Genomic DNA, 27,896 nt, shown 5'->3' on the forward strand with positions numbered 1-27,896 from the left:
GAGCTCTCCAGATGGAGGGTTGACAACATTTATTTTTATTTTTTATTTATTTTTATTTTTTAGTCATTTAGCAGACGCTCTTATCCAGAGCGACACACAGGAGCAATTAGGGTTAAGTGCCTTGCTCAAGGGCACATCGACAGATTTTTCACCATGCAGTTCTACTTTGTGGCACGACGGCAGGAGATGGTAGGTCTACATGGGATCAGACACAGCAGCTTTCCAGTGTCAATAAAGCTTAGTTTTTCGTAGGCTATAATAGTCATGAAAATGTGGTTAAAAGTCATGGAGAAGTTATGGAACATTTGTATAAACCCTGTGAACAGGGAATAATCAGAGGTTTCTATAGCATGATGTAATTTGTGCATTTCGGGGAACATAGTCTAAAGGACCGACTTGGGAAAAAAAAGACAGCTCCTGCACTTGTTTCATCCCAAATCAAGCACTGTGTTAAGGTTAGGTTCCTAGGGTTTAGGGTAGGGACGTCCCACCAAGGATCCCAGATAGCACTGATCGTCATGAGCGGAAGCCACGTTTGTTCTTGTTCTTCGTTCTGCCTCTTTGGACTTCGGGACGTTCAGGGTCTCTCCGTCTGTATGTCTTTAACAGTATCACCGTTAAATCTTCTCTACCACCCCCCGAATGCAGGTAATACAATTTTATATTATAATGGTTACAGATCATTTGTTTGGCCGAATGTCTCTCCGTATATATTGCATCTCCTCTTCCCAAGGTCCAAGCACAGAGTTTATTTGGACCAAGTCCCACCTGCTGTAGCTAGCTTGTTAGCTCAGGAGAGGGTGCTCTCGATCCGCCTGTCAAATTACTCAAGACCCATGCTTCAACCTTGGGGGTGTATTTACTTTAGAAATCAACTGGACAACACGTTCAGTTGTGTATTCAAGTTATCCGAACTGCTGATATGCATTTGTAACTGCGGTTGCAAATGTGATAAGGTGTCATGTTGAATGGGTTTGACAGCTCACAGCTGGCAACTAAACTTCTCTTGCAAAGTAGGCCCGGTGCAGTTGCATAGCTGTTGCTACGTTTGACATTTAGCAATGCCCACTACTGTCAGCTAACAAATCAACAAGTAATTGTCACTACGTTTACAATCAACGATAGCTACCACTGCAAATGGGTAGCTAACTTTATTGAAATGTAGCTAGCCAGCTTGGTTGGTTGGTTGCTAAAGCATTTACAATAGTGTTGTAAGTTAGTTACCAGACATAAATGAACCGTGTCCGAAGATGTCAATATACTTCGAAAAGATATTCTCGGATGACAGCCCCAGTGTTTATTTCTTAACATGGGGTCTGCAACCAATCAGCAGCCTAGGAACAAGCCCTGTTGCCCCCGTTGATACTGTGACGCTGGTGCCACTATCACAGCCACAGGACACGTGACCGACTTGTGTTTAGACAGCTTATGTAACTACTAAGAGGGATACAAACTTCTTCTAGCCGCCCATGAGTGAGACACCTACATGCCAAGTATAGACCATATATTGTGTTCCCTGCAGCTCATAGAAAAGAACAGAAGCTCAGTAATATCAGTTCAGACTCAAGTCCTACCGACCTACAGGTTATGGAACATTTACTTAAGGTGAAAGCCCCCAAATCTATGTCAAAACAATAAATAAAGTAAAATAAACTGTAGGAAATACTACAGTAAAATCAGTAAAAACACTACAGTAAATAGTATCTACTACCGTTTTTACTATAGCAATACTACAGTATTTATACTATAGTAACCTTTACTACAGTATACTACAGTCATGTCTGCAAAAACACTACAGTTATTAGTATAGTATATACTACAGTTTACTATAGTAATACTACAGTATTTTTTACTAAAGTAAACTTTACTACAGTATACTACAGTCATGGGTCAGGTTTAGAAAATCAACTTTGAATGACTTGTCAACACAAGGTGGTCATGCCATACCGTTTGATTTTAATCTGAAATCCTGGATCCATTTTTGTGGTAGCAGCAGAATAAATATTGTACACAAACTAGTGTCCAAATGAGTCAGATATTCTGTCAGTATAACTTAACCAAGTATTCCTAGTATGAGCAGAGCACACACTTTCTTTCAGTTGTCTTTCTATAATCTACCCTGATGGAACTAAGGTGCCTTTAGCATTGCATGCAGTGAGCTGGCACTGTCAAGTTTACAACAGTGCTACTGACTGGTACTTTCCTGTAGCTTTCAATACTTTTCCCATAGCTGTGTCACTGACAACCAGATCTGCACACTAGAACTGAAATATCAAGTATCCTCCTAGAATGAAAGATATTGACGTCGGGCGTCCCCTAGAGAAAGCAGGCACCCCAAGAGACCATGTGTAATTCAATCTTTGGTGTGCATGTGTCTACTAGACTTTTAACCTGCTCTGTTAGTGTTACCAGGCCCTTTAACCTGCTCTGTTAGTGTTACCAGGCCTTTAACCTGCTCTGTTAATGTTACCAGGCCTTTAACCTGCTCTGTTAGTGTTACCAGACCCTTTAACCTGCTCTGTTAGTGTTACCAGGCATTTAACCTGCTCTGTTAGTGTTACCAGGCCTTTAACCTGCTCTGTTAGTGTTACCAGGCCTTTAACCTGCTCTGTTAGTGTTACCAGGCCCTTTAACCTGCTCTGTTAGTGTTACCAGGCCCTTTAACCTGCTCTGTTAGTGTTACCAGGCCCTTTAACCTGCTCTGTTAGTGTTACCAGGCCTTTAACCTGCTCTGTTAGTGTTACCAGGCCCTTTAACCTGCTCTGTTAGTGTTACCAGGCCTTTAACCTGCTCTGTTAGTGTTACCAGGCCCTTTAACCTGCTCTGTTAGTGTTACCAGGCCCTTTAACCTGCTCTGTTAGTGTTACCAGGCCCTTTAACCTGCTCTGTTAGTGTTACCAGGCCCTTTAACCTACTCTGTTAGTGTTACCAGGCCTTTAACCTGCTCTGTTAGTGTTACCAGGCCTTTAACCTGCTCTGTTAGTGTTACCAGGCCCTTTAACCTGCTCTGTTAGTGTTACCAGGCCCTTTAACCTGCTCTGTTAGTGTTACCAGGCCCTTTAACCTGCTCTGTTAGTGTTACCAGGCCCTTTAACCTACTCTGTTAGTGTTACCAGGCCCTTTAACCTGCTCTGTTAGTGTTACCAGGCCTTTAACCTGCTCTGTTAGTGTTACCAGGCCTTTAACCTGCTCTGTTAGTGTTACCAGGCCCTTTAACCTGCTCTGTTAGTGTTACCAGGCCCTTTAACCTGCTCTGTTAGTGTTACCAGGCCCTTTAACCTGCTCTGTTAGTGTTACCAGGCCCTTTAACCTGCTCTGTTAGTGTTACCAGGCCCTTTAACCTGCTCTGTTACTGTTACCAGACCCTTTAACCTACTGTGTTAGTGTTACCAGGCCCTTTAACCTGCTCTGTTAGTGTTACCAGGCCCTTTAACCTGCTCTGTTAGTGTTACCAGGCCCTTTAACCTGCTCTGTTGGTGTTACCAGACCCTTTAACCTGCTCTGGGGGTGTGGCTGTTCCTCAGATTAACAGGTATGCCAAAGGAAAAATATGATCCCCCGGATCCTCGTCGACTATACACCATCATGTCAGCCGAGGAGGTGGCCAACGGGAAAAAGTCACACTGGGCCGAGCTGGAGATATCAGGTCAGTCACCTTCCCTGGTCGGTCAGTCAACCAGTTAGTCAGCTGGAGATATCAGGTCAGTCAACCAGTCAGTTAGCTGGAGATATCAGGTCAGTTATCTTCCCTGGTTGGTCATTCAGTCAGTCAACCAGTCAGTTAGCTGGAGATATCAGGTCAGTCAACCAGTCAGTTAGCTGGAGATATCAGGTCAGTCAACCAGTCAGTTAGCTGGAAATATCAGGTCAGTCAACCAGTCAGTTAGCTGGAGATATCAGGTCAGTCAACCAGTCAGTTAGCTGGAGATATCAGGTCAGTCAACCAGTCAGTTAGCTGGAGATATCAGGTCAGTCAACCAGTCAGTTAGCTGGAGATATCAGGTCAGTCAACCAGTCAGTTAGCTGGAGATATCAGGTCAGTTAGCTGGAGATATCAGGTCAGTTAGCTGGAGATATCAGGTCAGTTAGCTGGAGATATCAGGTCAGTTAGCTGGAGATATCAGGTCAGTTAGCTGGAGATATCCGGTCAGTTAGCTGGAGATATCAGGTCCGTTAGCTGGAGATATCAGGTCAGTTAGCTGGAGATATCAGGTCAGTTAGCTGGAGATATCAGGTCAGTTAGCTGGAGATATCAGGTCAGTTAGCTGGAGATATCAGGTCAGTTAGCTGGAGATATCAGGTCCGTTAGCTGGAGATATCAGGTCAGTTAGCTGGAGATATCAGGTCAGTTACCTTCCCTGGTCAGTCAGTGAGGGCGCGTCCAAACTGGCACTTTGATTTGATCCGTATCCGTGGTTTCCAATGCTTTGATTTGATCCGTATCCGTGATTTCCAATGCTTTGATTTGATCCGTATCCGTGGTTTCCAATGCTTTGATTTGATCCGTATCCGTGATTTCCAATGCTTTGATTTGATCCGTATCCGTGATTTCCAATGCTTTGATTTGATCCGTATCCGTGGTTTCCAATGCTTTGATTTGATCCGTATCCGTGGTTTCCAATGCTTTGATTTGATCCGTATCCGTGATTTCCAATGCTTTGATTTGATCCGTATCCGTGGTTTCCAATGCTTTGATTTGATCCGTATCCGTGATTTCCAATGCTTTTTCAATGGGAGTTGTACGTTGATGGTCAGCGGAGATTACGCAACCCTATCCAGAAAATGTCCATCCGTTTTCACAGACAAAAAGTTCAGATGAGTTGAGCTATTGACGGGCCAATGGAAAAGTTAGCCAATTAGAAAAGAGGAGACGTGCAGGGTCCACGGACCACAATTCATCCATTCTCATTTGGTGTCCGTTCTCCACTGATCAGTTTGGCTGCGCCTTAAGTCAGTCAGTCAGTCAGTACATTTTTCAGTTAGTCAATGAGTGAAAGACAGACAGTTTGAAAAAGCTAATTAAAGCAAATAATCTGTCCTCTGAAGAATGCAGTATTGGAACCCTTAGCTGTAGCATTTAGCTCTAACAAGTATCTCATTCATCTCCTCTCCAGGTCGGGTCAGGAGTCTGAGCAGCTCTCTGTGGACCGTCACCCACCTGACGGCTCTACACATCAACGACAACAATCTGAGTCGCATCCCGCCCGACATCGCCAAGCTACCACACCTCATCTACTTGAACCTGTCCTCCAACAAGCTCCGGAGCCTGCCCGCTCAACTCGGAAACATGGTCTCTCTCAGGTAAGAGCTCCTGTGTGGTGGTAAGGTCCTGAAGTGGTACTGGCAATGCTAAGGTTGTGGGTTCAGTTCCCCTCTGGCATCACCATGATGATGCGAGGCAGGCATGGCTGGTTTTAGTCCGGTTCTCTGTTCAGTCTATTCTATCCTCTAGTTTGTGTTTTTCACACTGTTTCTCCTATCCCTTATTCTCCAGGGAATTGCTTTTAAACAACAATCTTTTACGAGTTTTACCTTACGAACTCGGGCGGCTTTTCCAGTTACAAACCCTGGGGTTAAAAGGTATGTATTTGTTTTAAAGGTTCATCACAATTCATATTGATTATCAACATCATTGATTGTAATGGTGAGTAATAAAAGCTTATGGTTTGGATAAAGTGCCTCTGCAGATAATCCTAGTATATTGTGTATTGTGCAGGTAACCACAGTATTAGATAGATCATTTATTATTCATGCTTATTATATTGTATCCCTGTGCAGGTAACCCTTTGTCCCAAGACATCCTCAACCTGTACCAGGAATCTGACGGAACCAGAAAGCTCTTGAACTACATGCTCGACAATCTAGCAGGTAAAATGTTGAACGACTACGTGCCACAATCCAGCAAGTAAATGGTTGTTGAACTACATGCTCGGCAATCAACGATTCACGTTACAGGAAAAACCATCGATACGGTTCATACATATTTAAACAGCTATTAGGTGTAAACCTGACTGGATGTCACGATCGTCGGGAACAGAGGACCAAGGCGCAGCGTTGAAGGCGAACATACTTCTTTATTAGTGATTACACAAACAAAACAACAAACGATAACGTGACGTCCACGGTCTAACACAAACCACACTGGAACAAGATCCCACAAACACTGTGGGAAAACTGGCTGCTTAAGTATGGGTCCCAATCAGAGACAACAAGCAACAGCTGATACTCGTTGCCTCTGATTGAGAACCACACTGGCCAACATAGAAACACAATACTAGAAACACAAATGAAAACTCACACCCTGGCTCAACATACTAGAGTCCCCAGCGCCAACCAAACACCACAGGGGAGGGACCGGGTGGGTACTCCGCCTTGGCGGCGGATCCGGCTCTGGGCATGATCCCCACTCCCTCTCTAACCCCCCACAGTACCCCTGGTCCGGTCTGGCCCTGCTGGCCGGAGCTGGACTGAACACTGGTGGAGCGGATTGCTCTAGCTCCGGCGTGGAGCAGCTGACCGGTACCGGACCAGGCACCGGTGGAACAGGCACGGGCTGTGCCGGACTGACGACGCACACCACTGGCTTGGTGCGGGGAGCAGGAGCGGGCCGGACCGGGCTGACGAAGCGCACCACTGACTTGGTGCGGAGAGCAGGAATGGACCGGGCCGGGCTGGCGACATGCACCACTGACTTGGTGCGGGGAGCAGGAACAGGCCGGGCCGGGCTGGCGAAGCGCACCACTGACTTGGTGCGGGGAGCAGGAGCGGGCCGGACCGGGCTGACGAAGCGCACCACTGACTTGGTGCGGGGAGCAGGAACGGGCCGGACCGGGCTGACGAAGCGCACCACTGACTTGGTGCGGAAAGCAGGAGCGGGCCGGACCGGGCTGGTGACGCGCACCACAGGCTCGATGCGGGGAGCAGGAACAGGCCGGACCGGGCTGGCGACGCGCACCACAGGCTCGATGCGGGGAGCAGGAACAGGCCGGACCGGGCTGGCGACGCGCACCACAGGCTCGATGCGAGGAACAGGAACAGGCCGGACCGTACTGGGGACACACACCACTGGCCCTACGCGGGGATCAGGAACGGGCCGGACCGGACTGGTAACACACCCCAGTACCTCTCGCCGTGCCTCTACACTTTCCTTCCCCTTTGTGACCAGTGGCCCCCGTAACCTGGCGGCCTCCTCTGCCAACCCGCTGGACCGCTCTATCGCGGCCTCCTGCTGCCCCGTCGTCCCCGGCGTGAGCCCCCCCCTAAAAATGTTCTGGGTGTCTCTACTCCCCGTGGACCAGGCCTCCATATCTCTCGCCAGACTCTCACCCCACTGCTCCAAAGTCCAACCTCTCTGCTCTTCACTTGGCTTGGCCCAGTCGAGACTCTTACACCACTGCTCCAAAGTCCAACCTCTCTGCTCTTCACTTGGCTTGGCCCAGTCGAGGTTGCAAAGGCGATCCGCTAGAGATTCCCCTGGCGATGGCTCCTGGACACGCTGCTTGGTCCAGTTTTGGTGGGATCTTCTGTCACGATCGTCGGGAACAGAGGACCAAGGCGCAGCGTTGAAGGCGAACATACTTCTTTATTAGTGATTACACAAACAAAACAACAAACGATAACGTGACGTCCACGGTCTAACACAAACCACACTGGAACAAGATCCCACAAACACTGTGGGAAAACTGGCTGCTTAAGTATGGTTCCCAATCAGAGACAACAAGCAACAGCTGATACTCGTTGCCTCTGATTGAGAACCACACTGGCGAACATAGAAACACAATACTAGAAACACAAATGAAAACTCACACCCTGGCTCAACATACTAGAGTCCCCCGAGCCAGGGCATGACACTGGAGCACCACACCTTAATTGTCTTCTTGTCCAGAGAGCATTAAAGGCCTGTGTCCCCTTCTAATTAATCAAGTAGTTAATTACTTAATTAGTTAATTGTGTCCTTTCTTTGTTTAGTGCACCCAGAACAGCTCCCCCAGAGACCTTGGATCACCTTGAAGGAGCGAGACCCAATGATCCCCACAGGTACTTCCGGATAACTACCTACCCACTGGTCCCAATGGTAGCTACAACATTACTACCCACTGGTCCCAATGGTATCTACAACATTACTACCCACTGGTCCCAATGGTATCTACAACATTACTACCCACTGGTCCCAATGGTAGCTACAACATTACTACCCACTGGTCCCAATGGTAGCTACAACATTACTACCCACTGGTCCCAATGGTAGCTACAACATTACTTGTCTATTATGTTTAGTCTTGTCATCAATAGTTATTATTGTCACTGAATAGCAATGATTGATCTACTATTGTTAGTAGAACTAGTAGTGCTGTAGTAGTAGTAGTAGTATCAGTAGTAGCAGTAGTAGTAGTAGCAGTAGTAGTAGTAGTAGTAATAGTAGTAGTAGTAGTAGTAGTAGTTGTAGCATTAGTAGTAGTAGTAGTAGTAGTAGCGGTAGTAGCGGTAGTAGCAGTAGTAGTAGTAGTAGTAGTAGTAGTAGTAGTAGTAGTAGTAGTATCAGTAGTATTGGTAGTATCAGTAGTAGTAGTAATAGTAGTATCGGTAGTAGTAGTAATAGTAGTATCGGTAGTATAAGTAGTAGTATCAGTAGTAGTAGTAGTAGTATCGGTAGTAGTAGTAATAGTAGTAGTAGTATCAGTAGTATCGGTAGTATAAGTAGTAGTAGTAGAAGTGTAGTATCAGTAGTAGTAGTAGTATTAGTAGTATCGGTAGTATAAGTAGTAGTAGTAGTAGTGTAGGATCAGTAGTAGTAGTAGTAATAGTAGTATCAGTAGTATCGGTAGTATCAGTAGTAGTAATAGTAGTGATAGTAATAGTAGTGGTAGTAATAGTAGTGGTAGTAATAGTAGTGGTAGTAATAGTAGTGATAGTAATAGTAGTGGTAGTAATAGTAGTGGTAGTAATAGTAGTGATAGTAAAAGTAGTAGTAGTAGTAATAGTAGTATAAGCAGTAGTAGTAGTAGCAGCAGCAGTGATAGTAGTAGGGTGTTGTCACGCCAAGGTTCGTTGCACTCTGGGAGGGGGACAGGCGGGCCGGGCGCATGCATGCTGACACGGTCGCCAGTTGTACAGTGTTTCCTCCGACACATTGGTGCGGTTGGCTTCCGGGTTAAGCGAGCAGTGTGTCAAGAAGCAGTGCGGCTTGGCAGGGTCGTGTTTCGGAGGACGCATGGCTCTCGACCTTCGCCTCTCCCGAGTCCGTACAGGAGTTGCAGCGACGGGACAAGACTGACTACCAATTGGATATCACGAAAATTTGGGAGAAAAAGGGCTAAAAAATAATATACACTGCTCAAAAAAATAAAGGGAACACTTAAACAACACAATGTAACTCCAAGTCAATCACACTTCTGTGAAATCAAACTGTCCACTTAGGAAGCAACACTGATTGACAATACATTTCACATGCTGTTGTGCAAATGGAATAGACAACAGGTGGAAATTATAGGCAATTAGCAAGACACCCCCAATAAAGGAGTGGTTCTGCAGGTGGTGACCACAGACCACTTCTCAGTTCCTATGCTTCCTGGCTGATGTTTTGGTCACTTTTGAATGCTGGCGGTGCTTTCACTCTAGTGGTAGCATGAGACGGAGTCTACAACCCACACAAGTGGCTCAGGTAGTGCAGCTCATCCAGGATGGCACATCAATGCGAGCTGTGGCAAGAAGGTTTGCTGTGTCTGTCAGCGTAGTGTCCAGAGCATGGAGGCGCTACCAGGAGACAGGCCAGTACATCAGGAGACGTGGAGGAGGCCGTAGGAGGGCAACAACCCAGCAGCAGGACCGCTACCTCCACCTTTGTGCAAGGAGGAGCAGGAGGAGCACTGCCAGAGCCCTGCAAAATGACCTCCAGCAGGCCACAAATGTGCATGTGTCTGCTCAAACGGTCAGAAACAGACTCCATGAGGGTGGTATGAGGGCCCGACGTCCACAGATGGGGGTTGTGCTTACAGCCCAACACCGTGCAGGACGTTTGGCATTTGCCAGAGAACACCAAGATTGGCAAATTCGCCACTGGCGCCCTGTGCTCTTCACAGATGAAAGCAGGTTCACACTGAGCACGTGACAGACGTGACAGAGTCTGGAGATGCCGTGGAGAACGTTCTGCTGCCTGCAACATCCTCCAGCATGACCGGTTTGGCGGTGGGTCAGTCATGGTGTGGGGTGGCATTTCTTTGGGGGGCCGCACAGCCCTCCATGTGCTCGCCAGAGGTAGCCTGACTACCATTAGGTACCGAGATGAGATCCTCAGACCCCTTGTGAGACCATATGCTGGTGCGGTTGGCCCTGGGTTCCTCCTAATGCAAGACGATGCTAGACCTCATGTGGCTGGAGTGTGTCAGCAGTTCCTGCAAGAGGAAGGCATTGATGCTATGGACTGGCCCGCCCATTCCCCAGACCTGAATCCAATTGAGCACATCTGGGACATCATGTCTCGCTCCATCCACCAACGCCACGTTGCACCACAGACTGTCCAGGAGTTGGCGGATGCTTTAGGCCAGGTCTGGGAGGAGATCCCTCAGGAGACCGTCCGCCACCTCATCAGGAGCATGCCCAGGCATTGTAGGGAGGTCATACAGGCACGTGGAGGCCACACACACTACTGAGCCTCATTTTGACTTGTTTTAAGGACATTACATCAAAGTTGGATCAGCCTGTAGTGTGGTTTTCCACTTTAATTTTGAGTGTGACTCCAAATCCAGACCTCCATGGGTTGATAAATTTGATTTCCATTGATCATTTTTGTGTGATTTTGTTGTCAGCACATTCAACTAGGTAAAGAAAAAAGTATTTAATACGATTAGTTCATTCATTCAGATCTAGGATGTGATGTTTTAGTGTTACCTTTATTTTTTTGAGCAGTGTGTATATATATATATATATATATATATATATACAGTGGTGTGAAAAAGTGTTTGCCCCTTTCCTGATTTGTTACTTGTTTGCATGTTTGTCACACTTAAATGTTTCAGATCATCAAACAAATTTAAATATAAGTCAAAGATAACACAAGTAAACACAAAATGCAGTTTTGAAATGAAGGTTGTTATTATTAAGGGAAAACAAAATCCAAACCTACATGGCCCTGTGTGAAAAAGTGTTTGCCCCCCCTGTTATAACACAACTCAACTGTGGTTTATCACATCTGAGTTCAATTCCTCTAGCCACACCCAGGCCTGATTACTGCCTCACCTGTTCTCAATCAAGGAATCACTTAAATAGGACCTGCCTGACAAAGTGAAGTAGACCAAAAGATCCTCACAAGCTAGACATCATGCCGAGATCCAAAGAAATGCAGGAACAAATGAGAAAGAAAGTAATTGAGATCCATCAGTCTGGAAAAGGTTATAAAGCCATTTCTAAAGCTTTGGGACTCCAGTGAACCACAGTGAGAGCCATTATCCACAAATGGCGAAAACATGGAACAGTGGTGAACCTTCCCAGGAGTGGCCGGCCGACCAAAATTACCCCAAGAGCGCAGTGACGACTCATCCAAGAGGTCACAAAAGACCCCACAACAACATCCAAAGAGCTGCAGGCCTCACTTGCCTCAGTTAAGGTCAGTGTTCATGACTCCACCATAAGAAAGAGACTGGGCAAAAATGGCCTGCGTGGCAGAGTTCCAAGACGAAAACCACTGCTGAGCAGAAATAACATTAAGGCTTGTCTAACTTTTGCCAGAAAACATCTTGATGATCCCCAAGACCTTTGGGAAAATACTCTGTGGACTGACGAGACAAAAGTTGAACTTTTTGGAAGGTGTGTGTGTCCCATTACATCTGGCGTAAAAGTAACACCGCATTTCAGAAAAAGAACATCATACCAACAGTAAAATATGGTGGTGGTAGTGTGATGGTCTGGGCCTGTTTTGCTGCTTCAGGACCTGGAAGACTTGCTGTGATAAATGGAACCATGAATTCTGCTGTCTACCAAAAAATCCTGAAGGAGAATGTCCGGCCATCTGTTCGTGACCTCAAGCTGAAGCGAACTTGGGTTCTGCAGCAGGACAATGATCCAAAACACACCAGCAAGTCCACCTCTGAATGGCTGAAGAAAAACAAAATGAAGACTTTGGAGTGGCCTAGTCAAAGTCCTGACCTGAATCATATTGAGATGCTGTGGCTTGACCTTAAAAAGGCAGTTCATGCTCGAAAACCCTCCAATGTGACTGAATTACAACAATTCTGCAAAGATGAGTGGGCCAAAATTCCTCCACAGCGCTGTAAAAGACTCATTGCAAGTTATCGCAAACGCTTGATTGCAGTTGTTGCTGCTAAGGGTGGCCCAACCAGTTATTAGGTTGTTTCACACAGGGCCATGTGGGTTTGGATTTTGTTTTCCCTTAATAATAACAACCTTCATTTCAAAACTGCATTTTGTGTTTACTTGTGTTATCTTTGACTAATATTTAAATTTGTTTGATGATCTGAAACATTTAAGTGTGACAAACATGCAAACAAATAAGAAATCAGGAAGGGGGCAAACACTTTTTCACACAACTGTATAAATATATATAAATGAAAATTAATAAGATATAAAAGTTAAAATTCAACCAGAGAGCGCACTTAGGTCGTGGGAAAAGGCCGCATTTGACCGTTGCACTTGAATCGTTCCCACGGTGAAAGGCTAGACCCGCTACTCTATGAAACCACACACTATTGCAGAGACTTTGATATTACCGGCTGCAGTTGATATGGTGAAAACAACGTGTGGGGAGGCAGAGGCACAGAAACTCACATCAATACCTTTGTCAGATAACACTGAAACTAATAATTGATGCTATAGCTAGCAATCAAGAGGAAACTCTGACTGAACAACTCAAAAACTCCCCACCTTATGCTCTCCAGATGGACGTTAGCTGTGAGGGCCGAGATGCATTGAGTTTAGTTCTCTACATGTCGGGGGGATGCTATTCACGAGGACATCTTGTTCTGTCTCATGATTCCTGAGCATGTAACGGTATAGGAGATGTTCAGCGTGCTGCTTGGCTATATTGACGAAGAACAGATTCCATGGGATCGAATGGTGGGCTTTTGCACAGATGGGGCTCCATCTATTAGGGGACGGCGGGCAGGCCTCTGCACTCTAGTTATGAATGGGTCTCCCTCTGCCATATGGACGCATTGTATGATACACCCACTGAGCTATAATGGATACACCGAGAGCAACTGGCGGCAAAAGAGCTGAGCGCAGTACTCGGAGATATACAGCAGCAGGTAACTTCGACTGTGAACTACATCAAACCACATCCACCGCGCGCAGGCCTGTTGGCAAAACTAGGTGGAGATATGGGATCAGAGCATGACAATGTTCTATTTCACTACGAGACTTGGTGGTTATCAAGGAGGAGTGTTGGAAAGATTTTTCACATTGAGAGAGGAACTGTTGTCATTCACAATGGATGTAAAAAAAAAACAGACTGTTGACTTTCTGTGTAATGAAAATAAAATGTGTCTCCTTGCCTATGTAACAAGCATATTTGGGAAACTGAACGCAAGCATGCAGGGGAAATACCAAAAACATCTACAGACGAGTGACCGAATCAGCTAAATCCGTTTGACTGTGATCCTGGCTCAGTTGACGTGCCTGTATGTGAAATCCAACAGCTGGTCGAGCTGTCATGTGACCGAATGCTGCAGACAACGCCTTCACGGGTCACTATGGAGGAGTTTTGGTTCCTGACTCATAGGGAATACTGTGCCGTCTCCCTCCTAGCATTAAAACTCTAGGTACGCTGATTCAGTGCTCTCGTCTGCATTAAAACCAAAATATTGATCCAGGTTGGATGTGACAGCAGAGATGAGGTGCGCACTGTCGACCACGCCCCCTGACTTTGAGAAACTCCGACGTGACATGCATCAAAGCCACACCCATCTCATTAGTGGTGGTGAGATAAGATGCATTATGTCAGACTCATTTGACTCTCATGGCCTCACATTAAAAGGATGTGACGGTGAGTTGAGAAGATAATCAGAAATACTGTTGGAATGTTTTTCAATTGACTGCCATGGCCCCAAATAAAAAAGTTTACAATTGGCTGTTATATAAATAAATACAAATTCACATGGTTGGGGTCACGAGAATTTTCAGATCTCAAAATGGGGTCGTAGGCCAAAAAAGTTTGGGAAACTGCTCTAAGGGAACCTGGTGGACGATGGATGACAACACTGTTACGCTTGAGTGGACAAGTGACTGTGACATCATAGAATTCAAATGAGGAGATGGACAGGTGAGAGAGGGAGAAAATAGAAGATCTCCACTTAGGAGAAATGAGTAGCCCTGTGCCATCACCACGACGACCAGATGCTCTCGGACTATGAGAGAAAACACAGTCAGATGAAGAAAGAGCAGCTGGAGTAGCAGTGTTCTCTGGGGTTGATCCATGTCTCCGTCAGGGCAAAAAGGTCAAGGGACTGAAGGGCAGCATAGGCTGAGATGAACTCAGCGTTCTTGACCGCAGATCGGCAGTTCCAAACGCTGCCAGAGACCAGGAATTCCACATGGGTTGTGGGCGCAGGGTCCACTACATTAGAAGGGTTGCAGCCAAGGGGTGGGGAGCGTCTGTAAAGCCTACAGGGAGAGGAGCGAACAGGTATAGAAAACACACACATAGTTGACAAAGCTACAAAAAATCATCTGAAAATCACTAGGTAAGATACTCAAGTGAGAGAATGGTGTGGAGCCTTCCTCTGTCCTTCCTCAAACAACTCGGCAGAACCGTTTGTTGTTTCGGCGATGGTCTTAGTTTTGCGACATGACCTCTGCTGACACGGATGCCACTGAGAAAACAGGGGAGACTGAAGTACTAATACTAATTGCCTTGCAAAAGTGAAGAGCACACCTCCCTGTACTAATTGCCTAGGAGAGTAGAAACCACCCCCCCCTCCAATACAGCCACTGATTACGAAAAAAAACAACAGTCCCAAATTGCCCCGCCCCTTAATCCTGGTTGATGTGTCAACAATCATCTGGAAGTTTAATAGCAGTCAGCAGTTCACACACCAAGTAGACCACTAGGAAGACAGGCATCACTGAAAGTAGATGGGTCCTAGCTAGCAAAAATAAACAGTAATAAACCACAACAGATAAAGATACTTATCTCTCCTGGGGCAGTACTACATGAGTCATGATGCATGCCATTGAGTTGTTGATGGTGTATTAAAGATTCCCCCGCCTCCCTGCTCCTCCCTCCCTCTCCCAGCCATGTTCACGGTGATCTCCCTGCTCCTCCCTCCCTCTCCCAGCCATGTTCACGGTGATCTCCCTGCTCCTCCCTCCCTCTCCCAGCCATGTTCACGGTGATCTCCCTTCTCCTCCCTCCCTCTCCCAGCCATGTTCACGGTGATCTCCCTGCTCCTCCCTCCCTCTCCCAGCCATGTTCACGGTGATCTCCCTTCTCCTCCCTCCCTCTCCCAGCCATGTTCACGGTGATCTCCCTGCTCCTCCCTCCCTCTCCCAGCCATGTTCACGGTGATCTCCCTTCTCCTCCCTCCCTCTCCCAGCCATGTTCACGGTGATCTCCCTGCTCCTCCCTCCCTCTCCCAGCCATGTTCACGGTGATCTCCCTGCTCCTCCCTCCCTCTCCCAGCCATGTTCACGGTGATCTCCCTGCTCCTCCCTCCCTCTCCCAGCCATGTTCACGGTGATGTGTTACAACGTGCTGTGTGACAAGTATGCCACCCGTCAGCTGTACGGCTACTGCCCCTCCTGGGCCCTCAACTGGGAGTACAGGAAGAAGGGCATCATGGAGGAGATCACACACTGTGACGCCGACATCATCAGTCTACAGGTAGGGTCTGACATCATCAGTCTACAGGTAGGGTCTGACATCATCAGTCTACAGGTAGGGTCTGACATCATCAGTCTACAGGTAGGGTCTGACATCATCAGTCTACAGGTAGGGTCTGACATCATCAGTCTACAGGTAGGGTCTGACATCATCAGTCTACAGGTAGGGTCTGACATCATCAGTCTACAGGTAGGGTCTGACATCATCAGTCTACAGGTAGGGTCTGACATCATCAGTCTACAGGTAGGGTCTGACATCATCAGTCTAAAGGTAGGGTCTGACATCAGTCTACAGGTAGGGTCTGACATCATCAGTCTACAGGTAGGGTCTGACATCATCAGTCTACAGGTAGGGTCTGACATCCTCAGTCTACAGGTAGGGTCTGACATCATCAGTCTACAGGTAGGGTCTGACATCATCAGTCTAAAGGTACTTTAGGGTCTTGCATGTCTAGAGGTAGTTAGGTTGGCCATGCATTGGAGATGTTGAATATTTTTGCGGAAAACAGAAGCTCCCGCATAACTGTACGTGCAAAGTATCACAAATGTATTTTCTGTGCCAAGTAGCCTATGTAAGATGAGAACCAACCCTTGTTCACACATTCTCTGTGAGGAACGTTAGCTCGTTGAATTCTTCCATAAAATCTTAAATGCAAACTTTGTCCCAGAACCTAAATTCAATCGTCTTGGTCGTGTGTCCTTAGGAGGTGGAGACGGAGCAGTACTATGCTCTCTTTCTGGAGACACTGAAGGAGCGTGGCTATGACGGGTACTTCTGCCCAAAGTCTCGTGCCAAACTGGTCTCAGAACAGGAAAGGAAACACGTGGACGGGTGTGCCGTGTTCTTCAAAACCGAGAAGTGAGTGAATCAATCAATCAAATCTCTTTTATAACGGCCTTTTTTACATCAGCGGTTCTGTGCTTGATTGAGCTTTGCGTCTTGAACCCAGGTCTGGTTATGTTTCAGATTTACTCCGGTGCAGAAACACACTGTGGAGTTCAACCAGGTTGCCATGGCGAACTCTGAGGGTTCAGAGGTCATGTTGAACAGGGTCATGACCAAGGACAACATCGGGGTCGCCGTGCTGCTGGAGGTCAACAAGGACATGTTCTCTGGTGGTGAGGAACCTATCAATCAGTTAATCAGTCAGTCAGTCAGTCAGATGTTCTCTGGTGGTGAGGAACAGGGTTATTATAGTTTTGTGGTTTTATGTGTTTTTATTTCTATTAATTTTAAGATTTTGATTTGAAATTCAGTTTAGTTTCAGTTAGTTTTCAGATCCACTAGTTTTTATTTAGTTTCAGTTAGTTTCAGTTTTATAATCTCGTTCCGAGAGAGATAATGAGAGAGTTGATCAGAGATGGCACGCTCACGTGTTTTGGAAAGAAAAGAAAGAAGGGATACATAGTTTGACGTCAGATGAGTCGTGTGTTGGTTTCTTAAGGAGGGGAGCGACTCGGTCCATTTTTAAGGGGAAGTGTGATGAGTTGATGAGGGAAGTGAGGAATGGTCTGGAGAAGGGAGGAGGGGATGGGGTCTAGTGGGCAGGTTGTCGGGCGGCCAGACCTCACTAGTCGCAGGGTTTCATCTGGAGAGAGGGGAGAATCCTGAGGATAAAAATTGTCCCTACATGTCAACTGCCTGAACTTTACAAAAATGATGTGATCAAAGATCAGCAGTCGACTGCAAGTTTCTGCAGTTGCTCTTCACCGACTTCATCCTGCAGCCATCGCCTGCATTGTGGGAGGCTCTATTGTCAACCAATCATTAGGGTGCTTCTGTTTGACCCACGCGAACGTGACCAACAACATGACTGAAACAGGAACCAATTTGGCGTGATTTATGTGTACAGTGGATGTCTACAAATAAATGTGATATTTGAGGCTCTCTCACTGATTAATTGTGCAATGTGTACACCGATGGAGGCTCCTCAAAGGAGGAAGGGGAGGACCATCCTCCTCAGTGAATTAAATAAAAATAGTGAAACATTAAAAAAGTCATAATTTTTTAGATAAAACTATACTAAATATATTCAGACCCTTTACTCAGTACTTTCTTGAAGCGCCTTTGGCAGCGATTATAGCCTCGAGTCTTCTTGGGTATGACGCTACAAGCTTGGCACACCTGTATTTGGGGAGTTTCTCCCATTCTTCTCTGCAGATCCTCTCAAGCTTTGTCAGGTTGGATGCACAGCTATTTTCAGGTCTCTCCAGTGATGTTTGATCGGGTTCAAGTCCGGGCTCTGGTTGGGCCACTCAAGGACATTCAGAGACTTGTCCCAAAGCCACTCCTGCATTGTCTTGGCTGTGTGCTTAGGATCGTTATCCTGTTGGAAGGTGAACCTTCACCCCAGTCTGAGGTCCTGAGCGCTCTGGAGCAGGTTTTCATCAAGGCTCTCTCTGACTAGTCTGAGTAGTCTCCCAGTCCCTGCCTCTGAAAAACATCCCCACAGCATTGATGCTGCCACCACCATGCTTCAACGTAGGGATGGTGCTAGGTTTCCTCCAGACATGACGTTTGGCATTCTGGCCAAAGAGTTCAATCTTGGTTTCATCAGACCATGTTTCTCATGGTCAGAGTCCTTTAAGTGCCTTTTGGCAAACTCCAAGCGGGCTGTCATGTGCCTTTTACTGAGGAGTGGCTTCCGTCTGGCCACTCTACCATAAAGGCCTGATAGGTGGAGTGCAGCAGAGATGGTTGTCCTTCTGGAAGGTTCTCCCATCTCCACAGAGGAACTCTGCAGCTCGTCAGAGTGACCATCGGGTTCTCTTGGTCACCTCCCTGACCAAGGCCCTTCTCCCCCGGTTGCTCAGTTTGGCCGGGCGGCCAGCTCTAGGAATTGTCTTGGAGGTTCCAAACTTATTCTTGGAGGTTGGAGGTTCCAAACTTGGAGGTTCCAAACTTGGAGGTTCCAAACTTCTTCCATTTAAGAATGATGGAGGCCACTGTGTTCTTGGGGACCTTCAATGCTGCAGAAATATTTTGGTACCCTTCCCCAGATCAGTGCCTCGACACAATCCTGTCTCGGAGCTCTACGGACAATTCCTTCGACATCATGGCTTGGTTTTTGCTCTGACATGTACTGTCAACTGTGGGACCTTATATATAGACAGGTGTGTGCCTTTCCAAATCATGTCCAATCAATTGAATTTACCACAGGTGGATCAATGTTAACAGGATGCACCTGAGCTCAATGTCGAGTCTCATAGCAAAGGGTCTGAATACTTATGTAAATAAGGTATTTATGTTTTTTATGTGTAAGAAATTTGCAAACATTTCAAAAAACCTGTTTTCGCTTTGTCATTATAGGTTATTGTGTGTCTTTTTTATTTATTTAATCTATTTTAGAATAAGGCTGATAGGGGTCTGAATACTTTCCGAATGCACTGTATGTTAGCTAGCTGGCTATGGCTATCCAACACTGGAACTCTTCCATGTCAAGGGAAGCTTTTGGTTTTATATATATATTTTTTGGTACTGGGGCCATCAGTGTAACTGCTAAACTGCTTTCTGAACTGCATGATTGTAGCGGGTTTACTAACGCGTTAGTTCTAGTATGTTGTACTATGACGTGACAACAATGTAGGCTGTGTGTAGCGGTTAGTGGTTATGATATGAAGGTTTGGCTTGGAAAGTTTTTTTTTGCCTGGTCACAGACAGCTGATGTGTTGTGCACTGAAGTCCACAAGCGAAGGGAAAAGGTGAGAGGAGGAGAGAGTGTAGATGGTTGCGAGAAGGAATTCTATATACAATGAGCAAAGTGATCATGCTGTTTTTATGTGGCTGTTATGAAAGTGAACTGTGTTTTCGTGTGATCAGGGGTGTGTTCATTCCGCCGATTCTGTTGAAAAACTTTTCTTAAACAGAAGCAAACGGAGATAAACGTACCTGAATGTGTCCAATAGAAACTAATTTGCAACTGTTGGACTAATGGTTACACCCTAGATCGGCTAGATGCAGGCAAGAGTGTGCAAGGCGGTATTGAATGTGTCACCTCAATTGATTACTTAAAATTATCTCGACCTGTGCACCTACGTTGTAAACTGTCATTCATAGGCTAGGTTGTGGCAACCTCATGATTGGTACAGGGGAAATGTGAGTATCATGTAGTAGCCTAAACCTATCGATGTTACATTGAACTGGGTGAATGGACTATGAATGTCAGTCATCCAATATGCTGTAATAGAAATAAGGCCATGCTCATTAAAAAAAAACAAAAAAATCCTCCCTCATCTTAAACGGCACCGACCGCCACTGGTGTACACACATAATATCATATTATGCTTTCAGTTTGTGAGTGTGTGATATGGGGGTAAGATACATGCTTATTTCGACATTATAAAGAAACCCTTTTACAAACAACGCTGCCATGTTGATCTGAACCTTGCTGTTAGAAAGCCACATGAGTGTACGGCTGTCGCAGATGCACCTCCCCCAGACTTCACTCCTTGACTTTCGTCTACAGTCGGTTTCTTTAGCCTGACCACTCAAACGCACCAAATATCTGCAATGCTGCTCGTGACAGTCTACCTTTTAAAATGATAAAGTCAATAGCAATGTGACCCACCAGATTGAGAAGCTTGAACACCCCATCAGATGGTTATAGTTTTCGTTTTTCAAATGGATTTGTTAATTATTTAATTTCTGTTTACTAAATTGTTTTTTCATGATTAGTTTGTTTCAGTTTACTATAGTAACTCTGGTGACATACAGACAACGGGTCGTGTTCCAGAGGATCAAAACTGTAATGTATCATGGGTAAATTGTGACTGACTGATCTACAAATAATAATGAGTAGTTATTTATGATGCAAGGTTCTTTTGTAGATCAGTCAGTCAGCAGTCGCCTGCACTGTCGGCTGCAATGTCGAACAAGCCTATGTTCTCTGGTGGTGAGGAACCTGGCAGTCAGTCAGTCAGATAAGTTCTCTGGTGGTGAGGAACCTGGCAGTCAGTCAGTCAGATAAGTTCTCTGGTGGTGAGGAACCTGGCAGTCAGTCAGTCAGATAAGTTCTCTGGTGGTGAGGAACCTGGCAGTCAGTCAGTCAGATAAGTTCTCTGGTGGTGAGGAACCTGGCAGTCAGTCAGTCAGATAAGTTCTCTGGTGGTGAGGAACCTGGCAGTCAGTCAGTCAGATAAGTTCTCTGGTGGTGAGGAACCTGGCAGTCAGTCAGTCAGACAGACACGTTCTCTGGTGGTGAGGAACCTGGCAGTCAGTCAATCAGACACGTTCTCTGGTGGTGAGGAACCTGGCAGTCAGTCAGTCAGATATGTTCTCTGGTGGTGAGGAACCTGGCAGTCAGTCAGTCAGATATGTTCTCTGGTGGTGAGGAACCTGGCAGTCAGTCAGTCAGATAAGTTCTCTGGTGGTGAGGAACCTGGCAGTCAGTCAGTCAGATAAGTTCTCTGGTGGTGAGGAACCTGGCAGTCAGTCAATCAGACACGTTCTCTGGTGGTGAGGAACCTGTCAGTCAGTCAGTCAGATATGTTCTCTGGTGGTGAGGAACCTGGCAGTCAGTCAGTCAGATAAGTTCTCTGGTGGTGAGGAACCTGGCAGTCAGTCAGTCAGATAAGTTCTCTGGTGGTGAGGAACCTGGCAGTCAGTCAGTCAGATAAGTTCTCTGGTGGTGAGGAACCTGGCAGTCAGTCAGATAAGTTCTCTGGTGGTGAGGAACCTGGCAGTCAGTCAGTCAGATAAGTTCTCTGGTGGTGAGGAACCTGGCAGTCAGTCAGATAAGTTCTCTGGTGGTGAGGAACCAGGCAGTCAGTCAGTCAGATAAGTTCTCTGGTGGTGAGGAACCTGGCAGTCAGTCAGATAAGTTCTCTGGTGGTGAGGAACCTGGCAGTCAGTAAATCATTCAGTCATTCAACAATAATGATTTGTGAAGCGTTCTCTGCCTGTAGAGCTACTGTAGCATTGGAGTCATTTTCCCAGGACTAAATTGAACAAGTAGATGGCATCCCTGCTCTTCAAAGTGCCAAGTTCGAAAATTAAACTTGATACATTTTCAATCTGCTTGTGTCCATTGGATGACTACTCAGTCAGGTTTGGAGTCAGAATGTCTTCGCTAATTTCTAAATCAAGTGTCAATCCTGGACAATTTGTTGTTATTTCCCACACCATTGTTGGTGAAAAAAAACGCACTATATGTCTGCCTTTGTGCAACTCGTCCTAAAAAAGTTCAGATCAGTTAAACTTGATGTACAAAAAACAGAAAATGTTTCATTCATTTTCATTTATACATTTCTGTGTGGCCTCAGCCTAACTCCCACTCTGTTCCTCAGGCATGAAGCCACTGCAGGGGAAACAGCTGATTCTGGTGGCCAACGCCCACATGCACTGGGACCCGGAGTTCTGTGACGTCAAGCTGATCCAGACCATGATGTTCCTGTCTGAGTTAAAGAGCATCGCTGAAAGGGCCCTGAGCTCCATGGGAACAGGCTCCCTGACCTCTGACCCGGCCTCCATCCCGATCGTGCTCTGTGCTGACCTCAACTCCCTGCCCGACTCTGGTAAGAACCTAACCCCAACTCTTAACTCAGACCCAGCCTCTATCGCTATCGTGCTCTGTGCTGACCTCAAGTCCCTACCCGACAAACAAGAAAATGCTCACCCAGATGCGGCGCTCCTAGTGGCCGGGGATTTTCACCCCTACCTACATGTACATAGTCAGTCAATCACCTAACCAAACCTACATGTACATATTACCTCAATCAATCACCCCAACTACCTCGTACCCCTGTACACTGACTCAGTACCGGTACTCCTTGTATATGGCCTGTATATAGCCTCGTTATTGTTATTTGATTGTGTTACTATTTTCTTTTTATCTATTTGTTAATTTTCATATTTTTTAAACTGCATTGTTGGGAAAGGGCTCAAAAAGTAAGCATTTCACGGTAAAGTCAACACCTGTTGTATTCGGCGCATGTGACACATATTTTTGGGGGGGATTTCACCATGCCATAGAAGTAGAATAAGTTAACGGAAAAAGCCCCTCACAGAAGGAGTTGGATGGGGATTCCCATTCTTGTCATTTTATCTCTAGAGACCTGACGTGGCTCAGAACCACTGGGACCTTATCTCTCTTGTCCTCGTGTGATTTTATTATGGATGACACAATCCACATGCTTTTGCTTTGTTTACACAAAGGTTTGACTCATGCTTGTCTAAGGAAGAAACAGCACTGTGTACACGCTGTGTCTGTGTGGAGTCTGGAGTCGCTAGGGCAACGGGCTCAGAGAAGATGGGGGAGGAGCCAGAGGGGACGAAAGCAGAGAGGACGAAAACGCAAGGAAATCAAGCTGCAGACAACTCCTCCAATGGGCTTGGACTCAAACACGGCAGGAAGCTAACACAATATGATGCCCTGTCACCTGATTAATTCAGCCACTTACTTAGATAACTATCAGGTTAAACCTGGGGGTCGCATTAACACAGAATTCTTCGTTTTTCACGCAGGGGTGTCTCAATGCCCCCCCCCTACACTGTATTAACTGTTTAATGCCCCCCCCCATCTCCACATACCCTGTATTGTTTCAATGCCCCCCCCCCTCTCCACACCCTGTATTAAGTGTTTAAAATCAAATAAAATGTTATGTGCCGAATACAACAGGTGTAGACCTTACCGTGAAATGCTTACAAGCCCTTAACCAACAATGCAGTTCAAGAAAGAGTTAAGAAAATATTTACTAAATAAACAAAAGTAAAAAGTAACACAATAAAATAACAATAACGAGGCTATATACAGGGGGTACCGGTACCGATTCAATGTGCGGGGGTACAGCTTAGTCGAGGTAATTTGTACATGTAGGTAGGGGTAAAGTGACTATGCATAGATAATAAACAGTGAGTAGCAGCAGTGTAAAAACAAATGGAGAGGGGGGGTCAATGTAAATAGTCTGGGTAGCCATTTGATTAATTGTTCAGCAGTCTTATGGCTTGGGGGAAGAAGCTGTTAAGGAGCCTTTTGGTCCTAGACTTGGCACTCCGGTACCGCTTGCCGTGCGGTAGCAGAGAAAACAGTCTATGACTTGGGTGACTGGAGTCTTTGACAATTTTTTGGGCGCTCCTCTGACACCACCTGGTATAGAGGTCTTGGATGGCAGGAAGCTTGGCCCCAGTGATGTACTGGGCCGTACGCACTACCCTCTGTAGCGCCTTACGGTCAGATGCCGAGCAGTTGCCATACCAGGCTGTGATGCAACCGGTCAGGATGCTCTCGATGGTGCAGCTGTATAACTCTTTGAGGATCTGGGGACCCATGCCAAATCTTTTCAGTCTCCTGAGGATGAAAAAGGTGTTGTCGTGCCCTCCTCACGACTGTCTTGGTGTGTTTGGACCATGATAGTTTGTTGGTGACGTGGACACCAAGGAGCTTGAAACACTCGACCCGCTTCACTACTGCCCGTCGATGTTAATGGGGGCCTGTTCGGCCCACCTTTTCCTGTAATCCACGATGCCCTCCCCACCCTGTATTAACTGTTTCAATGCCCCCCCCCCCCCTCCCCACCCTGTATTAACTGTTTCAATGCCCCCCCCCCCCCCCTCTACACACTGTATTAACTGTTTCAATGCCCCCCCCCCCCCCTCTCCCTAGGAGTAGTGGAGTACCTGAGTAACGGTGGTGTAGCAGAGAACCATAAGGACTTCAGAGAGCTGCGCTACAACGAGGCTCTCACCAACTTCAGCTGCCAGGGAAAGAACAGCTCTTCTGGCGGCAGCATCACACACAGCTTCCAGCTGAAGAGCGCCTACCAAGGCAGCCTCATGTCTTACACCAACTACACCTATGACTTTAAGGTAGGCTACACGTCTGTATCCTACCCCTAACCCTACGAGGACAGCCTCTATATCCTACCACTGACCCTACGAGGACAGCCTCTATATCCTACCACTGACCCTACGAGGACAGCCTCTATATCCTACCACTAACCCTACACCTATACGAGGACAGCCTCTATATCCTACCACTGACCCTACGAGGACAGGCTCTATATCCTACCACTGACCCTACGAGGACAGCCTCTATATCCTACCACTGACCCTACGAGGACAGCCTCTATATCCTACCACTGACCCTACGAGGACAGCCTCTATATCCTACCACTGACCCTACGAGGACAGCCTCTATATCCTACCACTAACCCTACGAGGACAGCCTCTATATCCTACCACTGACCCTACGAGGATGGCCTCTATATCCTACCACTAACCCTATGAGGACAGTCTCTATATCCTACCTTTCTCTCTCCTTCTCTCTTCTCTCTCTATCCTTCTCTCGTCTCTCTCTCTCTCTCTCTCTCTCCTCCTCTCTCTCCATCCTTCTCCCTCTCTCTCTCCTTCTCCCTCTCCCTCCTCTCTCTCTCCACATCTCCCCATACTGTAGAGCAAAGTGTCAACATTACAGAGCATTCATGAGGCTAAAATATATTTTAGAATATTTAAACGTATAGCAACGCTAACAAGATCTTTCATTTCCCTCTTTCTTTCTTCCTTCCTCCCTCCGCAGGGCGTGATCGACTACATCTTCTTCTCCAAGACTCACATGTCTGTAGCCGGCCTGCTGGGCCCCCTGGAGACTCGGTGGTTAACGGACAACAACATCACCGGGTGTCCCCACCCCCACATACCCTCTGACCACTTCTCTCTGCTCGCCCAGCTGCAGCTCCACCCGCCCGTCACCTCCTCTTCCTCCCTCAACGGCCTGCACCTGCCCCGTCCACAGGTAGTGGGGTTACAACCACTCACCCCTGACCCCTTTGAAGCCTGACCTTTGAACCCCTAATGCCCTTCCGCCTCCTCTGCCGCAATGGACCCTGTACATTTTCTCATCATGACCCTAATCACAAACCATCCAAGGAACTCCGATGCAGACAAGCCATTCCCCAAAGGAGTGAAGTATTCACCCCTCTCTGCTCCTATTTTTAACCTCTATTTTGCACACAGCATTTCTGTTAGTTTTGCTTGTTGTTTTTCGTCCACATGGGATTCATGTTTTGTGTTGTTTTCTGGTCATATGGTGCTGCTGCTGCTGCCCTTCTGCTTGGAAACGCCAAGTGTCTGTCAGAAATAGCACCCTATTCCCTATATAGTGCACTACTTTTGACCAGGGCCCAATGCAATATAGGAAATAGGTTTCCATTTGGGAGGAAGCCCCAAGTTCAGGTCACCTTGGTCTGGATGGGCCTGGTCTGGGTGGGCCTGGTCTGGATGGGCCTGGTCTGGGTGGGCCTGGTCTGGGTGGGCCTGGTCTGGTCTGGGTGGGCCTGGTCTGGTCTGGGTGGGCCTGGTCTGGATGGGCCTGGTCTGGGTGGGCCTGGTCTGGGTGGGCCTGGTCTGGGTGGGCCTGGTCTGGGTGGGCCTGGTCTGGGTGGGCCTGGTCTGGGTGGGCCTGGTCTGGATGGGCCTGGTCTGGATGGGCCTGGTCTGGGTGGGCCTGGTCTGGATGGGCCTGGTCTGGATGGGCCTGGTCTGGGTGGGCCTGGTCTGGGTGGGCCTGGTCTGGGTGGGCCTGTTCTGGATGGGCCTGGTCTGGATGGGCCTGGCCTGGGTGGGCCTGGTCTGGGTGGGCCTGGTCTGGGTGGGCCTGGTCTGGATGGCCTGTCTGAGAGTAAGAAAAGCTTAACACTACATCAGTATATAATATAAAAGTATATATTTCAGAATGGAAATCAAAATGTGAAATGTTGTCATCTCCAGCATGTGTCTATGGAAGCCTATAAGGGTCAATCAGTGAACAGGATCCCAGCACTACTAACTCAAACACAGCTTCGGTATTAACTTACTTTGATCTCTCACCTTCTCATGCTGCTATGTAAGTTGACACTATGCATTGATTTTCCCTCACCTGTTTGAGTGGTGTGTGTGCCCCTGACCCAAAGAAAGTGATCCCATTTATTAAATTGCACCTTTAAAGACAGGTAGCTTAGTGGTTAAGAGCATTGTGCCAGTAACCGAAAGGTCGCTGGTTCTAATCCCCAAGCCGACTAGGTGAAAAATCTGTCTGTGCCCTTGAGCAAGGCACTTAACCCTTATTGCTCCTGTAAGTCGCTCTGGATAAGAGTGTCTGCTAAATGACTAAAATGTAAATGTTAAGACCACAAGTTACAGCAACAAAATGTCCCAGAAGTTATCCTTGAAATTATAAAAAATGTCCCAGAAGTTATCCTTGAAATTATAAAAAATGTCCCAGAAGTTATCCTTGAAATTATAAAAATTTTACCAGAAATGTCTCTTACCAGAGTAAGTTTTAAACAGAAAGTCATCATTATATTTAGTCTTTAGCTTTTAAACTGCAGTGTTTTTAATTCCTTTTGAAGTCTTAATTAGCCCAACTTCCCTGAGGCTCATAGCCCCAAGAGTCCTCCATCAATCAATTTAAAGATTGATTGATTGATAGAAGAATCCACCCAGAACCAATCAGATTTGCTCCCCCATGTGTTGCAATATCTATTTATTAACATGAGACATGATTGGTTTGTTTCCAGGCCAGATGCCATAATAAGGATGTAATGATGTCATAGACGATCAGTGAACTTATTCCACAATGCAGAGCTGAATGTATTTTCTAAAGGCTCGCGACAACTTGCAGTGTTTTTTTTTTTTTTTACGTCTATGCTAAAGCTAGATAGCAATAGCTTCTAAACCACTGTAAACGTGTTTGTGTAAGTTATGTAAGAAAAAAATTTGTTTACGGATGCATCCCAAATGGCAACCTGTTACCTAAAATAGTGCATTAATTTTTACCGGGCCCCATAGGGCTTTGGTCAAAAGTAGTGCACTATGCAGGAGATAGGTAGTCATTTGGGACACATCCTAACTGAATGTGGGCTGCCTCTCCCATTCATCATCTAGACCTGTTGCTTTGTGAAGGCTTTCAAAGCCCTGGGTCCATTACAGTGACTTGGATCATGTACAGTGGGGTCCGAAATTATTGGCGCCCTGACTGTATAAAATCAATAATTCAAATACTGAGCTATATTGTATGCTCAAAAAAATTGGGGAAATTATATTATTTTATACTAACACAATTGCTCATAGAAATAGATTTTGGTGGTGGTCC

The 27,896-nt window shown here is 46.5% G+C and overlaps 1 protein-coding gene across 1 annotated transcript; it reads left to right on the forward strand.

Moving 5' to 3' along the window:
* Window positions 1–565: 565 nt before the first annotated feature.
* Window positions 566–26,070, forward strand: LOC311141739 (CCR4-NOT transcription complex subunit 6-like). The gene is made up of 12 exons (XM_084177171.1): window positions 566–648; window positions 3,525–3,646; window positions 5,115–5,301; window positions 5,495–5,580; window positions 5,779–5,868; window positions 7,969–8,037; window positions 15,675–15,832; window positions 16,536–16,690; window positions 16,799–16,950; window positions 22,117–22,344; window positions 24,432–24,634; window positions 25,344–26,070. The coding sequence occupies exons 2-12, from the start codon at window positions 3,535–3,537 to the stop codon at window positions 25,602–25,604; spliced, it is 1,701 nt and encodes a 566-aa protein (XP_084033297.1). The 5' UTR covers window positions 566–648; window positions 3,525–3,534; the 3' UTR covers window positions 25,605–26,070.
* The last annotated feature ends 1,826 nt before the right edge of the window (window positions 26,071–27,896 follow it).

Source organism: Coregonus lavaretus (assembly GCF_964263955.1).
Source record: "Coregonus lavaretus genome assembly, chromosome: 14".
In the NCBI taxonomy this organism is placed as follows: Eukaryota; Metazoa; Chordata; class Actinopteri; order Salmoniformes; family Salmonidae; genus Coregonus; species Coregonus lavaretus.